At 46.8% G+C, this 21,528-nt stretch overlaps 1 protein-coding gene across 2 annotated transcripts in view; it reads left to right on the forward strand.

Annotated features, from left to right (window-relative positions):
- The window catches only part of FLI1 (Fli-1 proto-oncogene, ETS transcription factor), a 124,923-nt gene extending 107,171 nt beyond the window's left edge, over positions 1-17,752 (forward strand). For both annotated transcript variants that reach the window (XM_059676831.1, XM_059676832.1), the window contains exons 6-9: positions 10,888-10,953; positions 12,675-12,734; positions 14,632-14,679; positions 16,132-17,752. In XM_059676831.1, coding sequence (XP_059532814.1) covers positions 10,888-10,953; positions 12,675-12,734; positions 14,632-14,679; positions 16,132-16,661 — 704 coding nt within the window. In that variant the 3' untranslated portion in view covers positions 16,662-17,752. The remainder of the gene's footprint in view (positions 1-10,887; positions 10,954-12,674; positions 12,735-14,631; positions 14,680-16,131) is intronic.
- Positions 17,753-21,528: the final 3,776 nt, after the last annotated feature.

Consider the following 21,528-nt stretch of genomic DNA (forward strand, 5'->3'; position numbering starts at 1 on the left):
ATCAATGATAAGAGGGAATCATTGATCAGCTGCCTCCTGCACACCCCCTACTGGGGATCGAGCCCGCAACCTAGACTGAAATCAAACCTGGGACTCTTCAGTCCACAGGCCAATGCTCAATCCACTTAGCCAAACCAGCTAGAGCACAACTTCCTCTCTTTAGAGAAACCCCTAGCTGACATAAAAAAGAACTTATTTCTTTTGGGAGAAGATAGTCTTCGAGGAAGAAATACTATGGCTAGAAACACTAACCAGGACATATATCAGCTTTTCCGCTTGAGCAGCGGTTCTCAACCTGTGGGTCGCGACCCCTTTGGCGGTCGAACGACCCTTTCACAGGGGTCGCCTAAGACCATCCTGCATATCAGATCTTTACATTACGATTCATAACAGTAGCAACATTACAGTTATGAAGTAGCAACGAAAATAATTTGATGGTTGGGTCACAACATGAGGAACTGTATTTAAAGGGCCAGAAGGTTGAGAACCACTGCTCTCGAGTCTCAGAGATCTGTAAGCTGAAGGTCAATAAAAAGTTTAACATGCCTCCGTGAAGAAGTTCAAGTTCTTGTGTCAGGCGTACTCTAAGGAGAAAGTGGTTCATTAAGTGAGGTTATTACTTTATCAAAATCCAACACATGCTTCAGGGCCCAGTTCAAGTTCCCGCCTCTTCAAGATATATTTTCCTTACTCCCAGACACTACAATCACTTCTCAGAACCCTCCCACACACACAAGATATCCATGAACCTAATTACTACACCAGTACTTTCTAGTCTCTAATTGTGACTTTTTTTCCTATGCCCTTTTTCCAGCCCTGTAGCTATTCAGTAAGTACTACTGACAGTAATGGATTCATTGGGGAAGGAAAATGTAGTCTTTGACAATTTAATTTAACATTTACTCAATCCTTCTGCTTTCCTAAAGAAAGAACCATAGGAAATTAGCTTTGGTTGACACAAGAAAGATTACCTTCTCATCTCCCATGAATTAAACTCTGGAAAAGAATAGCAGCTATAATTCTATAGGACACTTTGGAGTATTTGAAGCATTTTCTCATGCGTGAGCTCATTTATTCTCAACGTAACCCTGTGAGGATTAAATAGGCCATTTGCTTTTCCAGGCTCTTAAATTTTAGAGGAGTTATTTTCCCCTGGGTATCTCCCTTTTACAGATAGGTTAGCTGAGACTTGGAGGCATTAGCCACTTGCTTAAGTTCACACAGCTGACAGAGATGTGAGGCAAACCAAGGAGTTCTGAACCCCAATCGAGCATTCTCTCTATTGCAACGAACTGTTTCCCTGTTTGGAATGGATGAAAGAGAAGTCATGGAATCCTTTCCCATGAAAATCTTTGGAGCCTTTAATAAAACCACAAACAGCCTTATGCTTGATAGCATTTAGGTACGACTCTTCCAAAGAGATGAAAATTGTTCTTGGTATCATTTGGAAAAATCTTTGAGCTTAAACGGTTTTTGGCCTGCCTGTAAAAGAATCATCAGTCCTGCCCAATATCCTAGAGGAGTTTAGAGAAAGGAAGTTTTCATGCCATGAGTCATACTTTCAATTTCTATTAAAATTCTTATATGGCCACATATGATTTCTCTCATGCTTCAGGCCTCCAGGCCAGTGCTAATTTGCATGTCTGGTTTAGATAATGTCTGAGGTACCTTCCAGTCTGAAAAGAAGCCTCTGAGTCTATTATGTAAGACCATGTTCTAACTTCCAGAATTGATGGCTCTTTTTCTTCAACTCCTGGGCTCTCGCTGTGTGGATGCAGGATTCAGGGACAGAAGCATGTCATGCTCACCACCAGGTCACGAAGATGGCATGTTTAGAATGACTTCCCTGTCCACTTAAATATATATATAATAGATTAAATATATATATGATAGATTTCAGAGAGAAAGGGAGAGGGAGAGAGAGAGAGAGAAACATCAATGATGAGAGAAAATCATTGATTGGCAGCCTCCTACATGCCCCCTACTGGAGATTGAGCCAGCAACCTGAGCATGTGACTGGGAATCGAACCTTGACCTCCCAGTTCTATCTCTCACCCTCTCCCTTCCTCCCTGAAATCAATAAAATACATATTTTAAAAAAGAATTCCACTAGAACCCTGGTCGGTTCGCGAGCCACATGCGGCTCTTTGGCCCCTTGAGTGTGGCTCTTCCTAAGCCTTAGGAGTACCCTAATTAAGTTAATAACAATGTACCTACCTATGTAGTTTAAGTTTAAAAAATTTGGCTCTCAAAAGAAATTTCAATCGTTCTTCTGTTGATATTTGGCTCTGTTGACTAATGAGTTTGCCAACCACTGCACTAGAAGACCAGACAGGGCGATAAACACGGGACTCTTCCAGGTGACCCTTAACCTGTAGAATTTTGGGAGGAAAAGATGCACAAGTTACTTGTGGCGCAGGCACAGGATTGCATCCCTCGCCGCCAGAGAGCGTGAGAACAGCCTCACTGTGAAATGCCAGCCTAAGAGGTTCCGATCAAGGCCCTGAGCAGAGTGGAGGGGGCTGGACCCAGACAGACCACCTCTCCTTGAACCCCAAGGCCTAGTTCCTAAGCGAACAGTTAGGTTTTCTTTTTTTCCTGCCTGGAATCCTCTTAAACCTGAGGCAGATCTGACCGAAGAAGTGGGCAGTTTAGTTGTGTCTACATGGCCCGATGGTGGCCAGGGGCGGGAGGAAGGGGGCAGGGGGTGGTTCGGGCAAACATCCAACTAACCTAGTCAGTATGAATCGCCTTTCTGCATAAGGCTGGCTCAGAAACCCACTTTGAGGCCCTATCAAAATAAAGAGGTCATTTAGACTTCGGTGTCACTTAGACACGGAGCCCACAAGAGAAGCAAAGTGAGGGAGAGGCCGGCTCAGTAGGCAGCCTGCGTGACTGTGGCGGGGCCGGGCCCGGCCGGTGCGCCACTTGACTCTCCAAACTTTTCCTCTTTCAAATCCATCCATTCCCCCCCCCCCAAGCATTTTGCTCATATGTCTTTTTGTCCTTTGCACATATAATATCCGAAACAGTGCCTCCATTCTTCTCCACGCAGCGGGTCCGTCCTGAGCCGAGGCACTGTTTGGATTCCAGGACGAGGTCCTTGAGCAAAGGAAACCTGATCCAGGATGTTTTTTTTTCCCTGAGTTCCAAGTTTGAAGACAGTCCTCCCTAGATATTTCCCTCCTCCTGGGGTCTCAGTGGAAGCCAAGATCCTCTGTTGCTCTTTGTAAAATAAGATGCCACTGAGGCGGAGGCTGGGCTGCCCCTATAGGACGGGTTGAAATGAGGTGAGGACCCCGCTTCAGAGCCAGCTGCACAGGGACTGTGAGCTGACAGGGGTGCAAGGAGGCTGCCAGTCAAAACCTAAGCCTCATACACCAGCACCCCCTCACTACCTTTCAGGGTGATATTCTTCAAACTGGGGCCCAGGATAATCCATTTCCTCCTTTAATATACATATACATACATATGTGTGTGTGTGTGTGTGTGTGTGTGTATCTGTGTGTTTACTGATTTTAGAGAGAGAGGAGGGGGAGAGGGAGAGAGAGAAAAATCAATGAGATGAAGAAGAAATTTGGATTGGCTGCCGACCCGTATTGGGGATCAAACCCGCAACCCAGGCATGTGCCCCGACCGGGAATCGAACCAGAGACCTCGTGGTGCACAGGACGATGCTCAACCAACTGAGCCACAGCTGCCAGGCCATTTCTTCTTTTGAAAGAGAGCCACCCTTTATTCCAGTTTGGGAGTCAGTGGTCGGGATCGCAGGAATGGGACTGTCCTTCCTCCTCCTATCCTTCCCCAGGCCTTCCTTGCTGCGCTTTGTAACCTTGTTTCACCAAGATAAACCTCGGAGCGGTGCAGGCGAGGTCCTGTGGCCTACAGGTACAGTGCGTCTATTTTCAAGTCGCCATGTAGCAAATGCTTGTTTCGTCTTCCTAGCAGCCCTAGAAAGTAGTCGTTAGTCGTCCATTTTAGAGAAGCAGAATCTGAGGTTACAAAAGGGGTGAGGAACCTTTTGCCCCAGGTCACCCAACAGAGCAAATGGTAGCGCTGGGACCTGAACCCAGGGCGGCCTGGTTCTGAAAGCCATGTCGCCACCACAGAGGTAAAGCCCCCTAGCGCAGCAGTTCTCAACTCCTTTGGCAGTCAAAGGACCCTTTCACAGGGAATCACCTAAGACCATCCTGCATATCAGATATTTACATGACGATTCATAACAGTAGCAACATGACAGTGATGAAGTAGCAACGAAAATAATTTTATGGTTGGGTCACAACATGAGGAACTGTATTTAAAGGGCCAGACGGTTGAGAACCACTGCTCTAGAGAGAAAGGACGCCTTGGCAGGGGCAGCCTGCACCTCACAGAGATGCTCACCGCTTATGCACTGGTGGCCTGTGCACCGTGTCTGCAGGGGAGGCCAGGCCTGTAGGTCAGGCATCTGAAGGGATCACCCGCAGGGGTTATAGCAGAGACCGTGGCTAACAAGAAGCTGGTCCCGAGTTGTGGGTTGAGAAGGTTCCAGAAGCAGAGCAGATGTTCACAGGCCGGGGTGCATTCTCAAAGGCATCATGGAGGAGAGCCCCGAGGCAAGCAGCCTGAATTGGGTTGGTGGCCAGACGCGGCCCTTAGAAGCCAGGACGAGAGAGAGAGAGAGAGAGAGAGAGAGAGAGAGAGAGAGAGAGAGAGAAGGGTTTGGGTGGATCATCCAGCCCAGTCCTCCACCAACACCATGGATGGTGCTCCCATGCGCATTCCTCTGAGAGCCTGGGGAAGGCATTTCCGCCTGCCCGACTTGGCTCTTTCTGGGGAAGGTCAAGGTTGTGGGTCAGCGTCCTCTGTCCTAGCGCCCTGCTCCGTGGTCATCCTGGCTCTCTCGAGAAGGGAGGTCAGGATCTGGCCAAGAGGAGCCCCCGCTCTGAGCTGCAGCAGCCGTGCCCCCTCCTGGGCTGAAAGGTCTGATTCAGAGCCCGGCTCTCCAAGGATAAACAGGGCGAGGCGCTGCCGGCCTTCTCGGCACAACCAGAAATTCGCCAAGAAGGTTCAGGGCACATTCGTCTTTTTCCATCAAGTAATTGAGAGGGTGGCCTTCTGTCGTCAGGAGTGAAGAGAGAGGCCCTTGTGTGCGGGCTCCCCTGCATCCAGGGCCTCCCGGTGAGGTCATGACAAAGTGGAGAGCCGCGTGTCGCCGGGACACGGGGCCTTCAGACGGTGAACCGTGGGCAGCAGGGCAGAAAAATGTCTTTCCTGAGACGTTTGGCCAGACTTCTGAGGCCCGTTTGAAAGCTTCACACAGAAACTGAGCTAACACTGGATTGTCTATGAGATGGCTGTGCCCAGACAAGGCCTCCCCTTCCAGCTGGGCTTTCAGAAACAAGTCTCCACGCTCAGGTTTCTCTCCCCGGGGGGCTCCCCTGGAATCTAAGAGGCCATCTAGTGTCAACGGAGCCACGTCGAGCGTCACATGATGGAGATGCTGTTCGGGCCATTGTGTGCGGGAGGCGGAGTTCCCCACGGTGCCTGGCGGTGCCCACATTCTCCACACAGCGCTCTGGTCTCTGCCTGCTGTGGCCAACATTGACCTCAGGACCGCCTGAAACCACAAACGCTAGGCAAAGCCCTTTTGGTGACTCGTCTGGGCAATCATCACAATATTTGTCATCTACGCAGCCAGGTGGCAGCAGCCTTCCCCCAAGTCAAAAGTGGGTTTGTCAGAGGCGGGTGAGCTTTTGTGCTGACAGAGCAGGCTGGCACCACACACCAGCCCCGACTGTCAACCATCTGCTGGTTGCCGTCGGTCACACCGTGCCCTTGGCTGCTCCCTACGCTCTGTTTCCAGAAGCCAGTTCCCAGGAAGCAGACAGCAGGCATTGTATGCGAGGGTGGGGGCTGGTGCTCACTCAGGTGGCTCCGTGGACCAGCACACCCACCTGGGGACCCGCCACGCCCGATGGCAGCCAGCCGGGGTCAGGGAGGCCTGTCACAGCCACAGGTAGTGTTTGTGCAGGCACGCCAGGCGCTGGCTTGGCGCCCTGGGCCAAGCCTTTTCATGTTGGTTCTAGACATAGTTCTGCTTGTGCGTCCGGGACCAGAACTGACCACGCTGCTCAGTGTTCACTTGCACGACAGTTAGTAGAAGAAAAACAAGCTCTCCTTTCAACAATGACATTGAAAATGTATAAAGTAAAAAGCTGGCCACTTCAATAAGTGGCATCTAGTCCCTGACTTCCCTGTGGGGACAGATTTTAGCCAGTGCCTGTAGCAGACGGGCTGTTGTCCATTACTCTCAGAAGGCACACGGGGTTAGCAGAGTCCCCTGGAAACGGCTCAGTGCGGAGAAGGAAGGGTAGGCCCCTTGAATTCTCTTTATCCAGTGAAGTAGTAAACGTAAGAGGAAATGTGGATGTTTAGCAAGAAAGAAAATATGGCCCATCTGTTCATTCAACAAATATCTACTCTGCACTTGCTGGGCTGGGCACTATTCTAGGTGCTTGATAATGTCAGAGAACAGAAGAAAGGTATTCAGCTGGGAGATGCAAGACAATAAACAATAAACATGAATTAATTATTGATTAAGTTCAGTGATCAATGGAAAACTAAGAAGTAGAGCACAGGAAGCTCGAGGGGAGGAAAGGGGAGGGGGAAGTTATGTGTGTTTGGTAGGGCTGGCGAACATGTTTGTGGGTCTTCTGAACGTCCTTTCAGTTTATAATAGCGATGCAAATACTATCATTAATTGCTGACATTTTCCACGTCTGACTTGGTGCTAGGCCCCGTGCCAGGTGTTTGCTTGGATATCTCATTCAATCTGCAAGGCAGCCTGGGTTCTTAGACCTCCCAGGCAGAGCGCCAGCTCTTGGTTCTTGGCGTTGGCCTCCTCCGTGCTCATGCTCTGTCTCTGCACTAGGACTTCCTCCAGAAATACTGGCTTTCATTTCAATCTAACAGGTAGTGGATGCCCCCACAAAGCCCTGTGCCACAGAGACATTGGTTAAACTCCTCAGTGAAGAAACTGGGGCTCCTTTGTAGATTCAGGCGCCAGGAGCAGGACTTTCCATCAAATAGTTGGGGGCGCAAAAGCAATGGGAGGGAGACTTGTGGTGTTTGTTGCTCAGATGCACACACGGCTCCCAGACCCTAAGCTAGAGACACCAGCCTCCGAATGGCCATTGCTATTGACTGCTCTGTTAGCTTTGCTGTGAGAACACAGCCCAGGCTGATGGCTGGTGGCCTCTGATTCGGTTGATTCATTTTTACCCACTAGAGGACTTCGTGTTGGTTGGGACCTCCATCGTCCCCTCAGCCAGGCTTCCCCCATCCCCCTCTCTACCCCCACCTCCAGTCCCAGGTGGGCCTGTGGGAGGATCATGACCTACAGCTCTGCAGCCCCAACACCCTGAGAAACCACAGCCAAGATGGGCTGTCAGACACTTCCTGATAAGGCACCAACTTCAGCCTTGACCGGGCAATTAGAGTTACGGAAGAACCTAGCCATCACCTCCCACTGTCCATTATGGGGAATTAGCCCACGCATTTTGTAGCTGTTACATGTCTGCTCTGTCCCTGGAGTTAGAATAAAAAAAAAATAGGAGGAAAATTTGGTAAGAGAGTGAAAAGGGAGTAACCAAAGAACTTATGTGCATATGTGCATAGCCCATGGCCACAGACAATAGTGAGGTGAAGGCCTGGGGGTAGGGAATGGTTGGAGGGCGTCACTGTCAGGGAAAAGGGAGACATGGGTAATACTTTCAACAATAAAGATAATTTTTTTAAAAAAGGAGTCAATGGTAATGATAGCCATAACCATAATTTGGGCTTAAAAAAAAAATGGTTCCGAATATAACATGGCTGTCATAGAGGATGCCTTCAGTAAATGAATGAATGAGCAGAAAAACCGATTAGAAAACTTTGAGACAGATCTTATCAGTGCAGTAAGTCAGGAGGCAAGTCAGGACTTCAGATAACACACACCAATTCCTGGAACTTAATGATTTGTTTTTTTCTTTTTGCATGAATCTGTCACTTTCTATTCCACTTTCTGTTCTGTTCCTACTCAATTCACCTCCTTCCCCCAGGCGCTCTCCCATCCTACACACCACCACAAGCCTCGTCCTCCACCACCCCCAGTTTTCATGGCATTGCCACCTGCCCATAACATCTCTGAGCTTCCACTGCCTGCACCCCAAGGTCATTAAACTTGCCTACTGCCATCAACATGGCCTTGAACATGCCCTTGGCCCCCTCTTCTAGCCCGCTCATCCTACCCGTTCCTCTACTTCAGTCCTGCAGCTGCCTCTAATGGTTGTCCCCAGACCTCACTTGTACACCCCATTCCCCGATTCTGCCCTATGTCTGTCTGCATCACTCACTCTCTTCTCTCCAAGGAGGTCTCGCTCAGTTCAGACACTCTCCTTTCCCACCTTAGCCTCCAGTAGCCTCAATGTCTCCACCACTCCTGTGGTCCATTACCCATCATTCCTCACAATCATAGTTATCTTCTCATAGTCAAATGCAAGGACAGAGAACATGTTTCATATTACTTAATATCCACTCTGTGGCCAACCACTCAGTACATGGCAGAAGTCACTCCAAAGTAAATCACTGCAGGCCTACCCAGCATCCCCACCACAGAAAAATCTTTGAACCCCATCTTTCCTTTGGCTTATACCAGCTTTGCACACACTCGGCAGACCCCCTCAGGACAGCCCCAAAAAATGCCCACGAGGGCTGTCAACCGCATTCCAAGCCTGTAAACAAGTTAGGTTTTTCATTTGCTTTTGTTCTATTTCGTTTTTAGGCAAGCAGAGGCATCTGCTTGCAGGAGGAATTGTGAAAAAAAAAAAGAAGTCAAGTGAAAATAAAAGCAGACCACGTAAATGACTTGAGCTTTGTCACCCTTTTGTCCCCTTCCCTGCTCTCTCTCTCCCCACCCCCACCCCCTCACTTTCTGTTTTGCTTTTCATGCCAGTTGCTAAATACTGTCATTTCAAAACTGCACTGGCTTTTCCAGAACCGGGAGGAATGTGCACTCGCACGTGGATTTTTCCACAAGAACATTCTCCCTGTCTTTTGGCTCTTCTTCGCCAGAAACTACTAGAACAGACGATCAGATGCGCCCGTCTATCCTCGCGGTTCTTATTCTAATTCGTTAGAGGATCAGAAGGGACAGAGGGGATGGTTTGTGTTTCACTCTGTCAGGCTGTTGTTTGATGAGGTTTGCACGCCATTTGTTCGGATGGTTTTCATGGTTTCTTTGTTGTTCATGGAAAGACTTTGAAAGTCATCACTCTGTGTCCTCAAGCTCTTCTGCCATGCCTGCTCCGTGTCGCCACGGGACTGACACCAGGAGGAAGGAAAAGGGATGTTTCCAGCCAGTGGAGCGGCTTCTGAGCACAGCTCTGGAGGCGTGTGGGAGACGGTGGGGTCACAGATGTCCGGGTTCAATGGAGCAGTTCCCATGGCGATTTGGAAGCAAGGCCCTAGTCATTTTCAGGAGAGGCATCGCTCCGTCCCCTCATTTCTTGTTCCCACCCCTATTCCAGCCACACGTCTGGCCTTTTTTCTTCCTCTGTGGTCATCAAGCCTAGCCCTCTCCACTCTCAGGAGAAAAACATGAGAGCCCTGGCAGGTTTGGCTCAGTGGATAGAGCGTTGGCCTGCGAACTGAACGGTCCTAGGTTCGATTCTGGTCAAGGGCATGTACCTCAGTTGCAGGCTCGATCCTTAGCCCCAGTCGGGGCACAGGCAGGAGGCAACCAATCAATGTGTCTCTCACCTCGATGTTTCTCTGTCTCTCTCCCTCCCTCCCACTCTCTGAAAAGTCAATGGAAAAATATCCTCGGGTAAGGATTAACAACAACAAAAAAAAAAAGAAAGAAAGAAAGAAAGAAAGAAAGAAAGAAAGAAAGAAAGAAAGAAAGAACAAACAGGAGGGCCTAGGTGAGCCTGGGGTGTGTTGGGGAAGGGCTGGAGCCGGCCACCTGAGAGGTCATGGGCCTGGGCTTTGAGACACTCTTCCCTTGGAGTCTTGAATCTGGACGCTGCCCATCTCTTCAGAGCCGCTATAGTCATGTTTTCTTTCTATTTATATTTGCAGAAAGCTTTGTAAGAGGTCTCACATATGTCTAGCATTTGATCATCACCTGTCGTAGTCCGTGGGGACTGCTCTAACAAAGTACCATAGAGTGAGTGATGTATAAACAACAGAAATTTCTTTCCCATGTGTCTGGGGGCTGGGAATCTGAGATCAGAGTGCCAACGTGATCAGCTTCTGGCCAGGGCCTCTTCTGGGTTGTAGATTGTCGACTTCCTAGTGTATCCTCACGCAACAGGAAGTGGGCAAGCTAGCTCTATAACCTCTTCTTACCAGGCCACTAATCCTTTTCCTCAGGGCTCCACCCTCATGAACTGATTCACCTCCCAACAACCACACCTCCTGATACCATCACATCAGGGATTGGGTATTAACCTATGAATTTGGGGGAGAACACACACATTCACTTCATAACATTAGTCCTACCCTACAAGGTAGATAAATCAGGTAAATTTTAAGTTTCATATTAAAGAAGGTTGAATGCAGGAATATATTGTGATTCATCCAAGGCCTCAGGACAAGTAATGTTGGGGACAGAACTTGAACCAATCTGCTGACTTCAAATTCAGGGTTCTTCTGTTACTTTGGCTCCCAATCAGAATCTTCATGTTCCTTCCACTCACCCCACCTTTCCCCCAGGGCGACGGCACACTGCTGGAATTTAGTGGTGTCTGAAAAGTGATTGCTGAATTAAATGTAATTTCTCGTGATTGCTAAAAGAGCATCTTCACTCAATCTTTCTGCAAAGCAGGAGATGCTGATGTACGATTATTTGTTATTTTTCATTAGATCCTTCTTACGACTCGGTCAGGAGAGGAGGGTGGAGCAATAACATGAATTCTGGCCTCAACAAAAGTGAGTACATGTCACCCTGTCTTTGGGAGGAAAACATTTTTCCAAGGATGGGTGGAGAGCGGGGTCATGAGATAAAAAAGGAGAGGAGCGAGCATTTGTCTTCCTGTTTGTTGAGTGGACATCAAAATCAATTGCCAATTTAGGGCCTGTCAGTGATACCGGTTCCTTAAAGAGGGTTGGGGTTTCTGTTCAGAGCCTTGAGTTTGGTTTCATTGCCTTTGGTTTGAGAACTGTTGAAGGCAGAAGGCTTCTCAGGACAAGGTTCTATGTGAGCACATAGTCACTGGATTTGGATTCTGTCATTTAAGTGACGATAATGACCCTCTATGACTTTGCTGCTCAAACTGTTGAAGCTCAGTCACGTCAAGGTCACTGTCCCCGTTTCATGAGGGGCTGAGATGAAGGATAACCTGGTGAGGAGATGGAAGGGGTCTGAGAGATCAGTTGGAGATGAAGTCTGACCCAAAACCTCCCATGAAGTGGGGGGAGGGAGAAGAGAAGGACTCAGACTCCTGAGTCTGAAGGACCAGAATGTGTCGCTCTTGCTACCTGTAGGGAGTAAAATATCAAGCACATGAATGGATGCTGAAGGGAATTATTTTAAGAAAGAAGTTGGGGTTACAAACGTATACCCCAATAACCAATCAATAACCAAGATCCCTTTCAATGATATGTGTGATTATTTGTTTACTCTGTGCCCAGCACCTGGCACATTGGGGTTCGCAAAGATGAGTCGAGCTCAGAACAGCTGGGGAGGGGGTCTTTACTCTTCACTCTCCACACATCACTCTTTATCAGTGGACATGGCGCCATCTGAGCTGGCTCTAGAGAGAGAAGCAGGATTTGGACCTGCAGTGATGGGGGAGACAGACCCTCCCAGAAGCGGGGGCCAGAGAAAGACATCAAGGCTGATGTGCCTGACAGTCGGGGAGGACTCTGGGTTCCTGGAGCTTGGGATGTATGAAGGGAAAGAAGTCTGGGAAGGTAAGGAAGGGGGCATGAAGGACACCTAGAAGACAGACCTAATTCTGTAGTCAATGAGGAGTCACTGAGGTTTTTAGACAGAGAGTGCAATGGTTTAGGGAGATTAAACCGGCTAAATAGCATGAGATGGGTCAGTGGGAAGAGCGAGGAGTGATGAAGATACCAGTCAGACTGAGCCTCAGGCCATGCAAACAGCGCAAATCTAAAATGGGTATAACAGGAATGGGGAAGGAATGGGGAGGGTCATGGGAGATGCCATGGAGGAAGCTCAGGAAACAGGAAACACAGGAAGCAGGTGATCTTCGCTCAAACATCGCCTTCCCTTTAAGGACCTCTCTACATTTTCTGTTTTTACAATGAAACCCATAGCCCCAGTACCATTAGCCGTGCTATCCCAGGTGTTTATAGTTGTTTACCACCGTCTGCACCGTTAACCTGTAAATTCTACCGGAGCTGTTGCTTCATGGCTGAACCTTTAGCATCAAGAACGGGCCAGCGCACAGTAGAGTCTAGATAAATAGCTATAAGATAAAGTGAGTTGATGAATGAGTAGAGAGTGAGTGACTGTGTGAGTGAGTGAATGAGTGAGTGAGTGAGAGAATGAGTGAGTGAATGAGTGAGTGAGTGAGTGAGTGAGAAAGCAGCTTTCTCCTCCTCTAGAGGGCATTTGACAAGATGTTTCTCTCCCCTTCGGGCATGTGGCCCCACTGACCGGATTTCCTCTTCTCTTGCCATAGGTCCTCCCCTGGCAGGAGCACAAACAATGAGTAAGAATACTGAACAGCGGCCCCAACCAGGTACCTGTCCACGATGTGTAACCCTCCTCCTCTGCTTCTCACGCAGCCATTGGTTCCATGTGGCCACCTGAGGAGGATTTAAACAATGTGCTGTGTGTGTCATCACTTTTCCATGTAGGGTCTCTGTTTGACTCTGTAACAGATCTGAGAGCCAATACCCGGCACTGGAATCAGGTTGTTGAATGTCAGAGGTGAAAGGCATATTAAAGATGAAGTCTTCCAATGCCTCATTTTGTAAAATAAAGAAACTGAGGCCCAGCGAGCAGTGATTTGCTAAAAGCCACAGAGCTCATTGACGAGAGCTACCCTGTTCCAAGTACTCTCCAAACCGTTCATGTTTCACCAATCTTGCTTTCAAAAACACCTCCTTCCTGTGATGGATCTACTTAACAATTTAGGCAGGGGAACTTCAAAAACCATGGAATTGGAGACTTTTATCATTAGAAAGGAACTTAGAGACATCCAGGTCTATAAATCCTTCTGTAACATCTCAGTCTTATGATTGCCCCACCTCTACTTGAATACTTTTAGCAACAGGGAGTTCACTACCTAGCTGGGCTCAATTCCATTATTGGAGCCAAAGTCCCCTCCTTCTAACTTTCATTCAAGTTTCCTAGTTTACCCTCTGGAGAAATCCTCCTCCTATTCTATATGAAGATCCCTCATATAACTGAAGGCGGCTCTTGTGCCCACCCCCAAGGCCAGCCCTGTCTTTTTCCTGTGACACAGCCGAGATTAAGGTTTGAATAAGCCATTTGCTTTGAGATGGGCAAACACTGTTTCCATCTCCACTGAAGACAGAGCAATAGAAAGTTGACTTAAAGATTCATCAGGAAAGTTTAGAAACACAAGACAGGGGATTTGACATAAAAGATTCAAAGAATCCCTAACAACAACAAAAATCAGATGTGACCTGCCCAAAAAATGCATGTTGTCATACTGTGTGGATAGAAAAGGGTAGGCTAAATGGCCATAAGGACTCTTCAAAGTTAATTTTGTGGGCCTAAGCAGAAACCCCAAAATCATGTTGATTTTTTAAAATTGCAATTATAACCATAAAAATAGCAAAATTGCACCAAACGTTTAACAACGTGGTCAAGTTGTAATCAAGCTCTCTACCAGGATTTCCCCTGAAAAAGGAGACAAACCTCACGTAAAACCAATATTGCAAAGATTTTTTTATAGCTAATCACATACATGCTAAGTAAACTGAGAGACAAGGACAGCCACTTTATACTTCAAATACAAATTCTGGCTAGTGTTGACATTTCCGAGCTTAAAATCACAGAATGCTGTATTGGAAGGGAACTGAGGGATCCAGTAGCCCAACCCACTCATTTTGCAGATGAGAAAAACTAATACCCGAAGATGGTCCAATGGCCTTAGTTTATAACATAGTTGGGGCTAGAAACCGGCTGCTTGATTTTGGGGGCGTATATTTTATGCCTCCTCAGAAAAGCAGAGGTGTGTAAAGTTGTTAGGAATGGGTAGAGCTATTAAAGACCACTAACTGTTAGATCTTCAAGCCCATTTAATGAACCATGTTCACCTTATTCGTTTTGATGAAATCTATAGCCACCTCCTTTCCAAATGGTTGTATTACTCTGTTTTAGATAATAGCAGCATTAGCTACAAACTTTAGACACCAAATATGAAAAAAAATATATAATGCTGTTACTTTTCCATGTTGTTTCTATAAATACTGGGATGAATCCTGTGATCAAGATCTTTGGGGTCTGCAAAAAAGCAACAACAAAAAACAGTCAGGTTTTCTGAAATCAGACTTTTCTATGATAGTGAAATAAAAGTACAAACCCTTGAGGTATTCTTATTGTTGATGCTGTTATTCTTATATTTTTAATAACAGTGAAGCAAATCTCCTTTTTTGTCTCCTTAGATCCATATCAGATCCTGGGCCCAACCAGCAGTCGCCTAGCCAACCCTGGTGAGTTGACTTTGACCTGCAGGATTTTCTTTCTAGAATGTTCCATAGCCATGTGAGATCACAGAGACCTCTGTCCGAAGTTCAGACACCTGACTGGGGAGTAACATGTACTTCTTTCCTTGAAAAGTTCAGCACCGGTTTCTCTAGTGTACCAGTGAGGTCGGGGCGGGTTCTTTGGTGGTAATAATGTCCATTAGCCTAGGACGTTTCTAGAAAGCAAGTGTGTTAGCACTGCACACCTGCAATGAGCCTTAGCTTAGTTATAAGTGGCACAGGGAGAGGTTCCAGGAGGGAAAGACGGGGTGGGAGGATACAAAGCCACTGGGCTGTCAGTTACCTGCCTCCTGCGAGGCACACATGAATAAATATTTCAAAGGTGTTTTATTCTTTTTTTAAAAATATAATTTTATTGATTTCAGAAAGGAAGGGAGAGGGAGAGAGAGATAGAAACATCAATGATGAGAAAGAATCATTGATCAGCTACATCCCCTACTGGGATCAAGCCCACAACCTGGGCATGCGCCCTGACTGGAAATAGAACCGTGACCTCCTGGTGCAACCATTGAACCACATGGGCCCAGCCAAAGGCGTTTTATTCTTGATTTTAGAAAGCATTGCAAGCTATCTGGCCTTACAGAAGAGGTGTGTCCCTAAAAAGTTGTAGATGAAGTAAATTTGACAGTGTATTTTAAGGATTTATTATAAAAAGAATAACTCTAAAGTGAGTTCTAAATCAAGACCGCTGAGCATGTGAGCTGATAGGCTGGCCTAGTGCAAGAGTGAGGCCCACACCCTCCCAGCTGTGTGCACTGACACTGCGGTGTCTCCAGGCCCAGTGTTCGGGGCCTGCCCTTTCTGCCCAGGGGAAAAGAAGCCAGCCAGCTTCTTCTCCTGTTGCTTTCCTCTTGGCCCAGGTTCTTCTCTGTAGAACTTAGCCTGGGAGCTGGGAGCTAGTGCCCTGCTAAGGAGCATCCTGTTAGCTTGAAGCCTGTGCCACACCTTCTCCCTGTGCCTGACAGCAGCCTCCTGGCCCAGACTCTTACGCTGACATGAGAACCACTCCATCACTAAATGTGAGAGCTGGCCAGTGATTCAGGCCTCTACAGAAGAAGAAATTCCAAACTCTTGCCCAAAGGAGTGGCTGTGGTTTGCCCCAAATCACACAGCTAGCTCTGGGCCATCCAGCACCTCATTACCCACAGTGCATTTCACCAGGCCTTGGAGTGAATTGTTTTAAGATCTAACTATCCTTATAATGCCCATCTCAGCAGCAAATGATAAAGCAAATCAACAATGAAAAGGAGGGGCTGCCAAGTCAATTCTGAATGTAAAAGAAAATACAGACTTGTTTTGTTTTGTTTTGTTTTGTTTTACAAAGGGTGAGGGGGTCCTTGCATTTAGGGGATTGGATTCTGAAATGTCCTGTTTTCCCGTTCCTCTCACCACCTGCAGGAAGCGGGCAGATCCAGCTGTGGCAATTCCTCCTCGAGCTACTCTCCGACAGTGCCAACGCCAGCTGCATCACCTGGGAGGGGACCAACGGCGAGTTCAAAATGACGGACCCCGACGAGGTGGCCAGGCGCTGGGGGGAGCGGAAAAGCAAGCCCAACATGAATTATGACAAGCTGAGCCGGGCCCTCCGATACTACTATGACAAAAACATTATGACCAAGGTGCATGGCAAAAGGTATGCCTACAAATTTGACTTCCATGGCATTGCCCAGGCACTGCAGCCACATCCAACTGAGTCGTCCATGTACAAGTACCCTTCTGACATCTCCTACATGCCTTCCTACCACGCCCATCAACAGAAGGTGAACTTTGTCCCGCCCCACCCGTCCTCCATGCCCGTCACTTCCTCCAGCTTCTTTGGAGCGGCCTCACAATACTGGACCTCCCCCACGGGCGGAATCTACCCCAACCCCAATGTCCCCCGCCATCCTAACACCCACGTGCCCTCACACTTAGGCAGCTACTACTAGAAGCTTAATCATCGGTGGTCTTCTAGCTGAAGCCCATCCCTCTCTCTCTCTGGAATACTTTGGACTCTAAAGGACATACGTGGCCTTGAAGAGAAAACAAAACTGGATGTTCTTTCTTGTTGGATAGAACCTTTGCATTTGTTCTTTTTTTAAAAAAAAAAAAACACCCTTTTTTTATGTTGCTTCCTCTACCTTGAACAAAGAGATGTGTAATTCCATGGGCCAGTAGGCTAATGTGTATTCTCAATCTCCTATCATCTTCTGAATGGAATATTTAGATTACTGGAATGGTTGTATCATGGTTCTATGAAAGAAACTGTAAATCGTCTTTATTATTTGTATGACCAAAGTAGTTTCTTATCCACACACGGGTCTTATCATGGACCTCGTAGGGTTCACTATGCTAAGGATTCGTGGACTTAACCAGTTAGGCTCTGGTTTGAGACTTAGTGAAAATAGAGGCAGGAAGCTTATAACCTTGTTTTAGGCAGACCGAACTCAGTGAATAGCAACTGGAACATTGGTTGTAAGGCCAGTGAAGTTTTCACCCAACTGGAACTCAAAAGAAAGAAGATGTGTGTGTATTTAAGAAGCCATGGGCATTGGAGAATTCCTCTCAATGGGCAGTATGTACTAGGCTGACCATTTTCTCTAGAAATAGTCAAGATATTAACTAAGAAATGTTCATGCGAGCGCAGACATTCCTGAAAGACAGAAAGCTAAATAACTATTTTTTTTTTTTTTAGATAGTGACAGTGAGTCCCCGAACTTTGAAAAGTCTTAGGGATTTCTAAACACGAACAGATCCGCAGGCGCTGTGCGCTTGTCAGACCGTCAGTCCAGGGTCACCCAATCAGATGGCAACTTACTGTATAAATTATGCAGAGTTATTTTCCTATATCTCACAGTATTAAAAATAAATAATTAAAAAAGTTAAAAAGACTAAGTAAACGAGTTGACCTCGGTCACAAATGCAATTTTACTATCAAATCAGTCTGTGTTATTTTTTTAAATGTAATTTGTACATCTTTTGTCAATCTGTACATTTGGCCTATTTGTACGTTTTTATAGCTGGTTTGTTGTTTTGTTTTTTTTTTAAAAAGCATAATGTGACTATTGCTGAAAAGGAAGCAGACTTTTAAGTCACTGACTTATTAAAAGAGAAGCACTGGTTGTAGTTATTTAACAGGTGTGCACACGTTACCCAAGAAGAGCCATTGACATCTTGATGCTTTGAAATGTTTGTACATAACCGTCTACGCTGCAGTCACAACTTTGAAAGGAACAAGCAAACATTCCCTTGTGGGCACAAGGGATTTTTCTTCCCTATATATGCAATATATTTTTTAGATATTAAAATATATATAATTTTGCAGGTAATCGTTGACTTTTTTAAACTATATGAACTGTTAAGCTGACAACTGTCCATGAAGACTATGTTGTAAAATAATTCGACTAAATAAATTGTGCCTTCTTCTCTCATACCTGAGGATGTCTTTTTCTTATTGACCCCCTCCCATAGGCCAAGGTTTTCCCAGGGGAAGTTTTCTATTTGCCTCTTGCACCATGAAGAATTTTTCATTTGTACAAACTGCATCACAGTAGAAAGTACAAAATCAATGTGTTTTGTTCTTTTTTTGTTGTTGTTAATCCTCACCCAAGGATATTTTTCCATTGATTGTTAAAGAGAGGGAAAGACAGAGAGAAACGTCGATGTGAGAGAAACACATCGATTGGTTGCCTCCTGCAGGGACGCTGACCAGGACCCAGGCCGTGGAGGAGTCTGCAACCAAGGTATGTGCTTTTGACTGGAATCGAACCCAGGACCCTTTGGGCCGCAGGCCGACACTCTATCCACTGAGCCAAACTGGCTAGAGCATATGGTTTTGATTGTTGTTTGTATTAGTCAGGGTTCTCCAGAGAAACAGAACCAGTAGGAGATGATATAGATATAAATATAGATAGATATAGATGTCTATATAGAGATACATATATAGATAGAGAGAGAGAGAGATGGACTGATTGTGAGGAATTGACCCCATGTGATTTTGGAGGCTGAGAAGTCCCCTGGGCTGCTCTCTGTCATGTGGGAAAGCCAGGAGTACCTGTAGTCCCAGTCCCAACCTCAAGGCCTGAGGACCAGGAGAGCTAAAGGTGTAAATCCCAGTCCAAGGGCAGCAAAAGAGAAGCATCCCAGCTCAAACAGGCAGGAAGCATCTGGTGAATTCCTCCTCCTCCTGTCTGTTTGTTCTTTTCTGTCCCATAGATTGGCTGATACATTGGGGAAGGCAGTCTACCTCACTAGACCCGCCAATTCAAATGCCGACTCATCCAGAAACACCCACTCGTGCATACCCAGAAATAATGTGTCATCCGGGCACCCTGTGGCCCAGTCAACTTAATACTTAAAATTAACCTTCACATGGCTGATGATGTTGGCAGAGATTTCCTTTTAATGTTATTTCAGTCTTCCTCCAGCCTGAAAGAGGTCTATAGGATGACAGTCAAGGCCATAGACAGTCTGTGTCCAAGAAATGGAACAAAGCAAACAGGTTGGCCCAGGATGGACCCTGTCCTTCAGACTTCATTCGATTGCATCCACCAAGCTCCTCAAACCCAAGTGGCCAACCCCCCAATATTCCAACAGATGGCCCAGCTTCTAGCTTGTTCCATGCTTCTATGTCTCTGGATCTATTTTGTTCAACAGTTTGTTTTGTTCATTAGATTCCACATATGAGTGAAAAAAAGGGGACATATTGTAATACTTTTAACAATAAAGATTTAAAAAAAAAATGGCCCGGCTTCCTCTGGTCCCGTGCCAGGATTTTATAGGGCCCATACAGATTTGTAAGATCCTTTTTCTTCCCAAGGCAAAAACTTTCTTCAAAGTGCTTCACTGTTAGGTAGCTTGTTTTCAATTTCTCTATTTTATAATGGTGGGGGGGGCGGGGGGGGCGGGTGGATGAGGCTTGGAAAGACCTTGATGTGAGGAATTAGACCCACAGTGTTGGTAACCCTATGATCTTCCCTTGGTCACACGGAGTATCTTCTAGACAACGGGTCTACCCAGGCAGAATGAGATGTGCTCCAGAACTTTGGTCTCCAATTTTTTTCACTTGCACCCTGCCATTCAAAAATGTGTTAGGCCGGCGTGGCTCAGTGGTTGAGTGTCGACCTATGAACCAGGAGGTCACGGTTTGATTCCCAGTCAGGGCACATGCCCGGGGTTGTGGGCTCAATCACCCGTGGGGGGCGTGCAGGAGGCAGCCAGTCAATGATTCTCTCTCCCATTATTGATGTTCTGTCTCTCGCTCCCTCTCCCTTCCTCTCTGAAATCAATAAAAATATATTAGAAAAAAAAGAAGCTATTCCACTCACTAACAGGACCAGCACACCATTTTCTCCTTAAAGGCATTTGTGCGGAGGAAGGAGTGGCAATGCCCAGGTTTAAGGTTGACTGGCTTGCTGGAGGCATCCAGCTGGCTGGTCACAGTGGACAAGAAGGATCTTGTCCTCCAGCTTCTGGCTCAGTGTTTCCCCCACTCCAGTGTTCTGCACCTATGCCATGACGTTTATTTGTTCTAACAAACAGTGCGAGCCAAGGAGAGAGAGGCGTGGCACAGCTGTGGGCAGTTCTGGAAACCAGTCTCACCCACAGTTGAGAGCCCTTTGGAGCAGGAGGTCATATTTTTTTAGTGTCAAAAAAACATTGTTGACTCCCACACAAAGGACGCTATATTTTCAATATCTGCTGCTTTGCAACATGTTTAGTGACCACCAGAAATGTAGTAACACCTAAACTAATCGTCGTTTTGCTTAACCAAGAATATCTCCATGCATTTGAACAATGAATCGGTACAATGTTTATGTAGTCCATGGGTCATGCAGCAAGTGTGGGCCATCAGATGGGCTGTGACTTGTTTAGACCAAATGAGATCAAGAGGCTTGAGAACACCAGGGCAGAAAGGAATGTCTGTTTCTCTTAAAATTTTATTTATTGATGAGAGAGAGAGAGAGAGAGAGAGAGAGAGAGAGAGAGAGAAACATGGATTTGTTTTTCCAACTTATTTGTTGTTCATTCATTGGTTGATTCTTGTATGTGCCCTAACTGGGGCTTGAACCTGCAAACCCTGGCATATGGGGAGGATGTTCTAACCAGCTGAGCTACCTGGCCAGAGCCTAAGCCAAGGTGCTGCCAGGCCAAGGCAACGTTTGGAGAAGAAATAAAACACAAAGCAAAAGGAAACAAAAGGCAGTGCTTTCTGTAGGTCCTCTGTAAACTTGGCTTCACACTCTGCTTCCCCTAATATCTGTTCTTGAACAGTCATCCTGTAAACATGTCATCTTAAACACTATTGAAAAGACACCAGGTTGGGAAGCAACCCGGAGCCTGGCTGTCCTGCTCCCACCGAGCTCGGGATCTGCCATTCACAGCAGCGCTGGGCTGGTGGCCAGCACTCCCTCCTGAGGCTGTAAAATGGTGCTTAGTATCAATGGAGGGAGAGGGGAGGTCATAAAGAACCTGAATGGGGGGGTGGGGTGGGGGGGCGCCAGGGGGTTGGGCTCTGGTGAATAAACAGAGGCTTCAGCTCGTATCCAGGAAGAACTTTGTGTTTTGCAAAAAGCACAGCGGACACTTCATCACGTAGAAAGCTACTGAAGTTGAACTGCACTCCCTCAGCCAGGGAGCCAAGGGTAGGATTAGGAAAGGTCTGCTGATTTGGAGACTACAAATCCCAGGCTCCCCTGGGGGACGGACACTTCTGAGAGGAAGTGGGTTAGCCAGTCAGACCTCTAGGGTTTCAGCCAATTGAGGAAGCACATGAAGGGAAGCTTTTAAAAGGAATGTGGGCTCCCAGGCCTGGGG

Source organism: Myotis daubentonii, chromosome 19, assembly GCF_963259705.1.
Source record: "Myotis daubentonii chromosome 19, mMyoDau2.1, whole genome shotgun sequence".
Lineage (NCBI taxonomy): Eukaryota > Metazoa > Chordata > Mammalia > Chiroptera > Vespertilionidae > Myotis > Myotis daubentonii.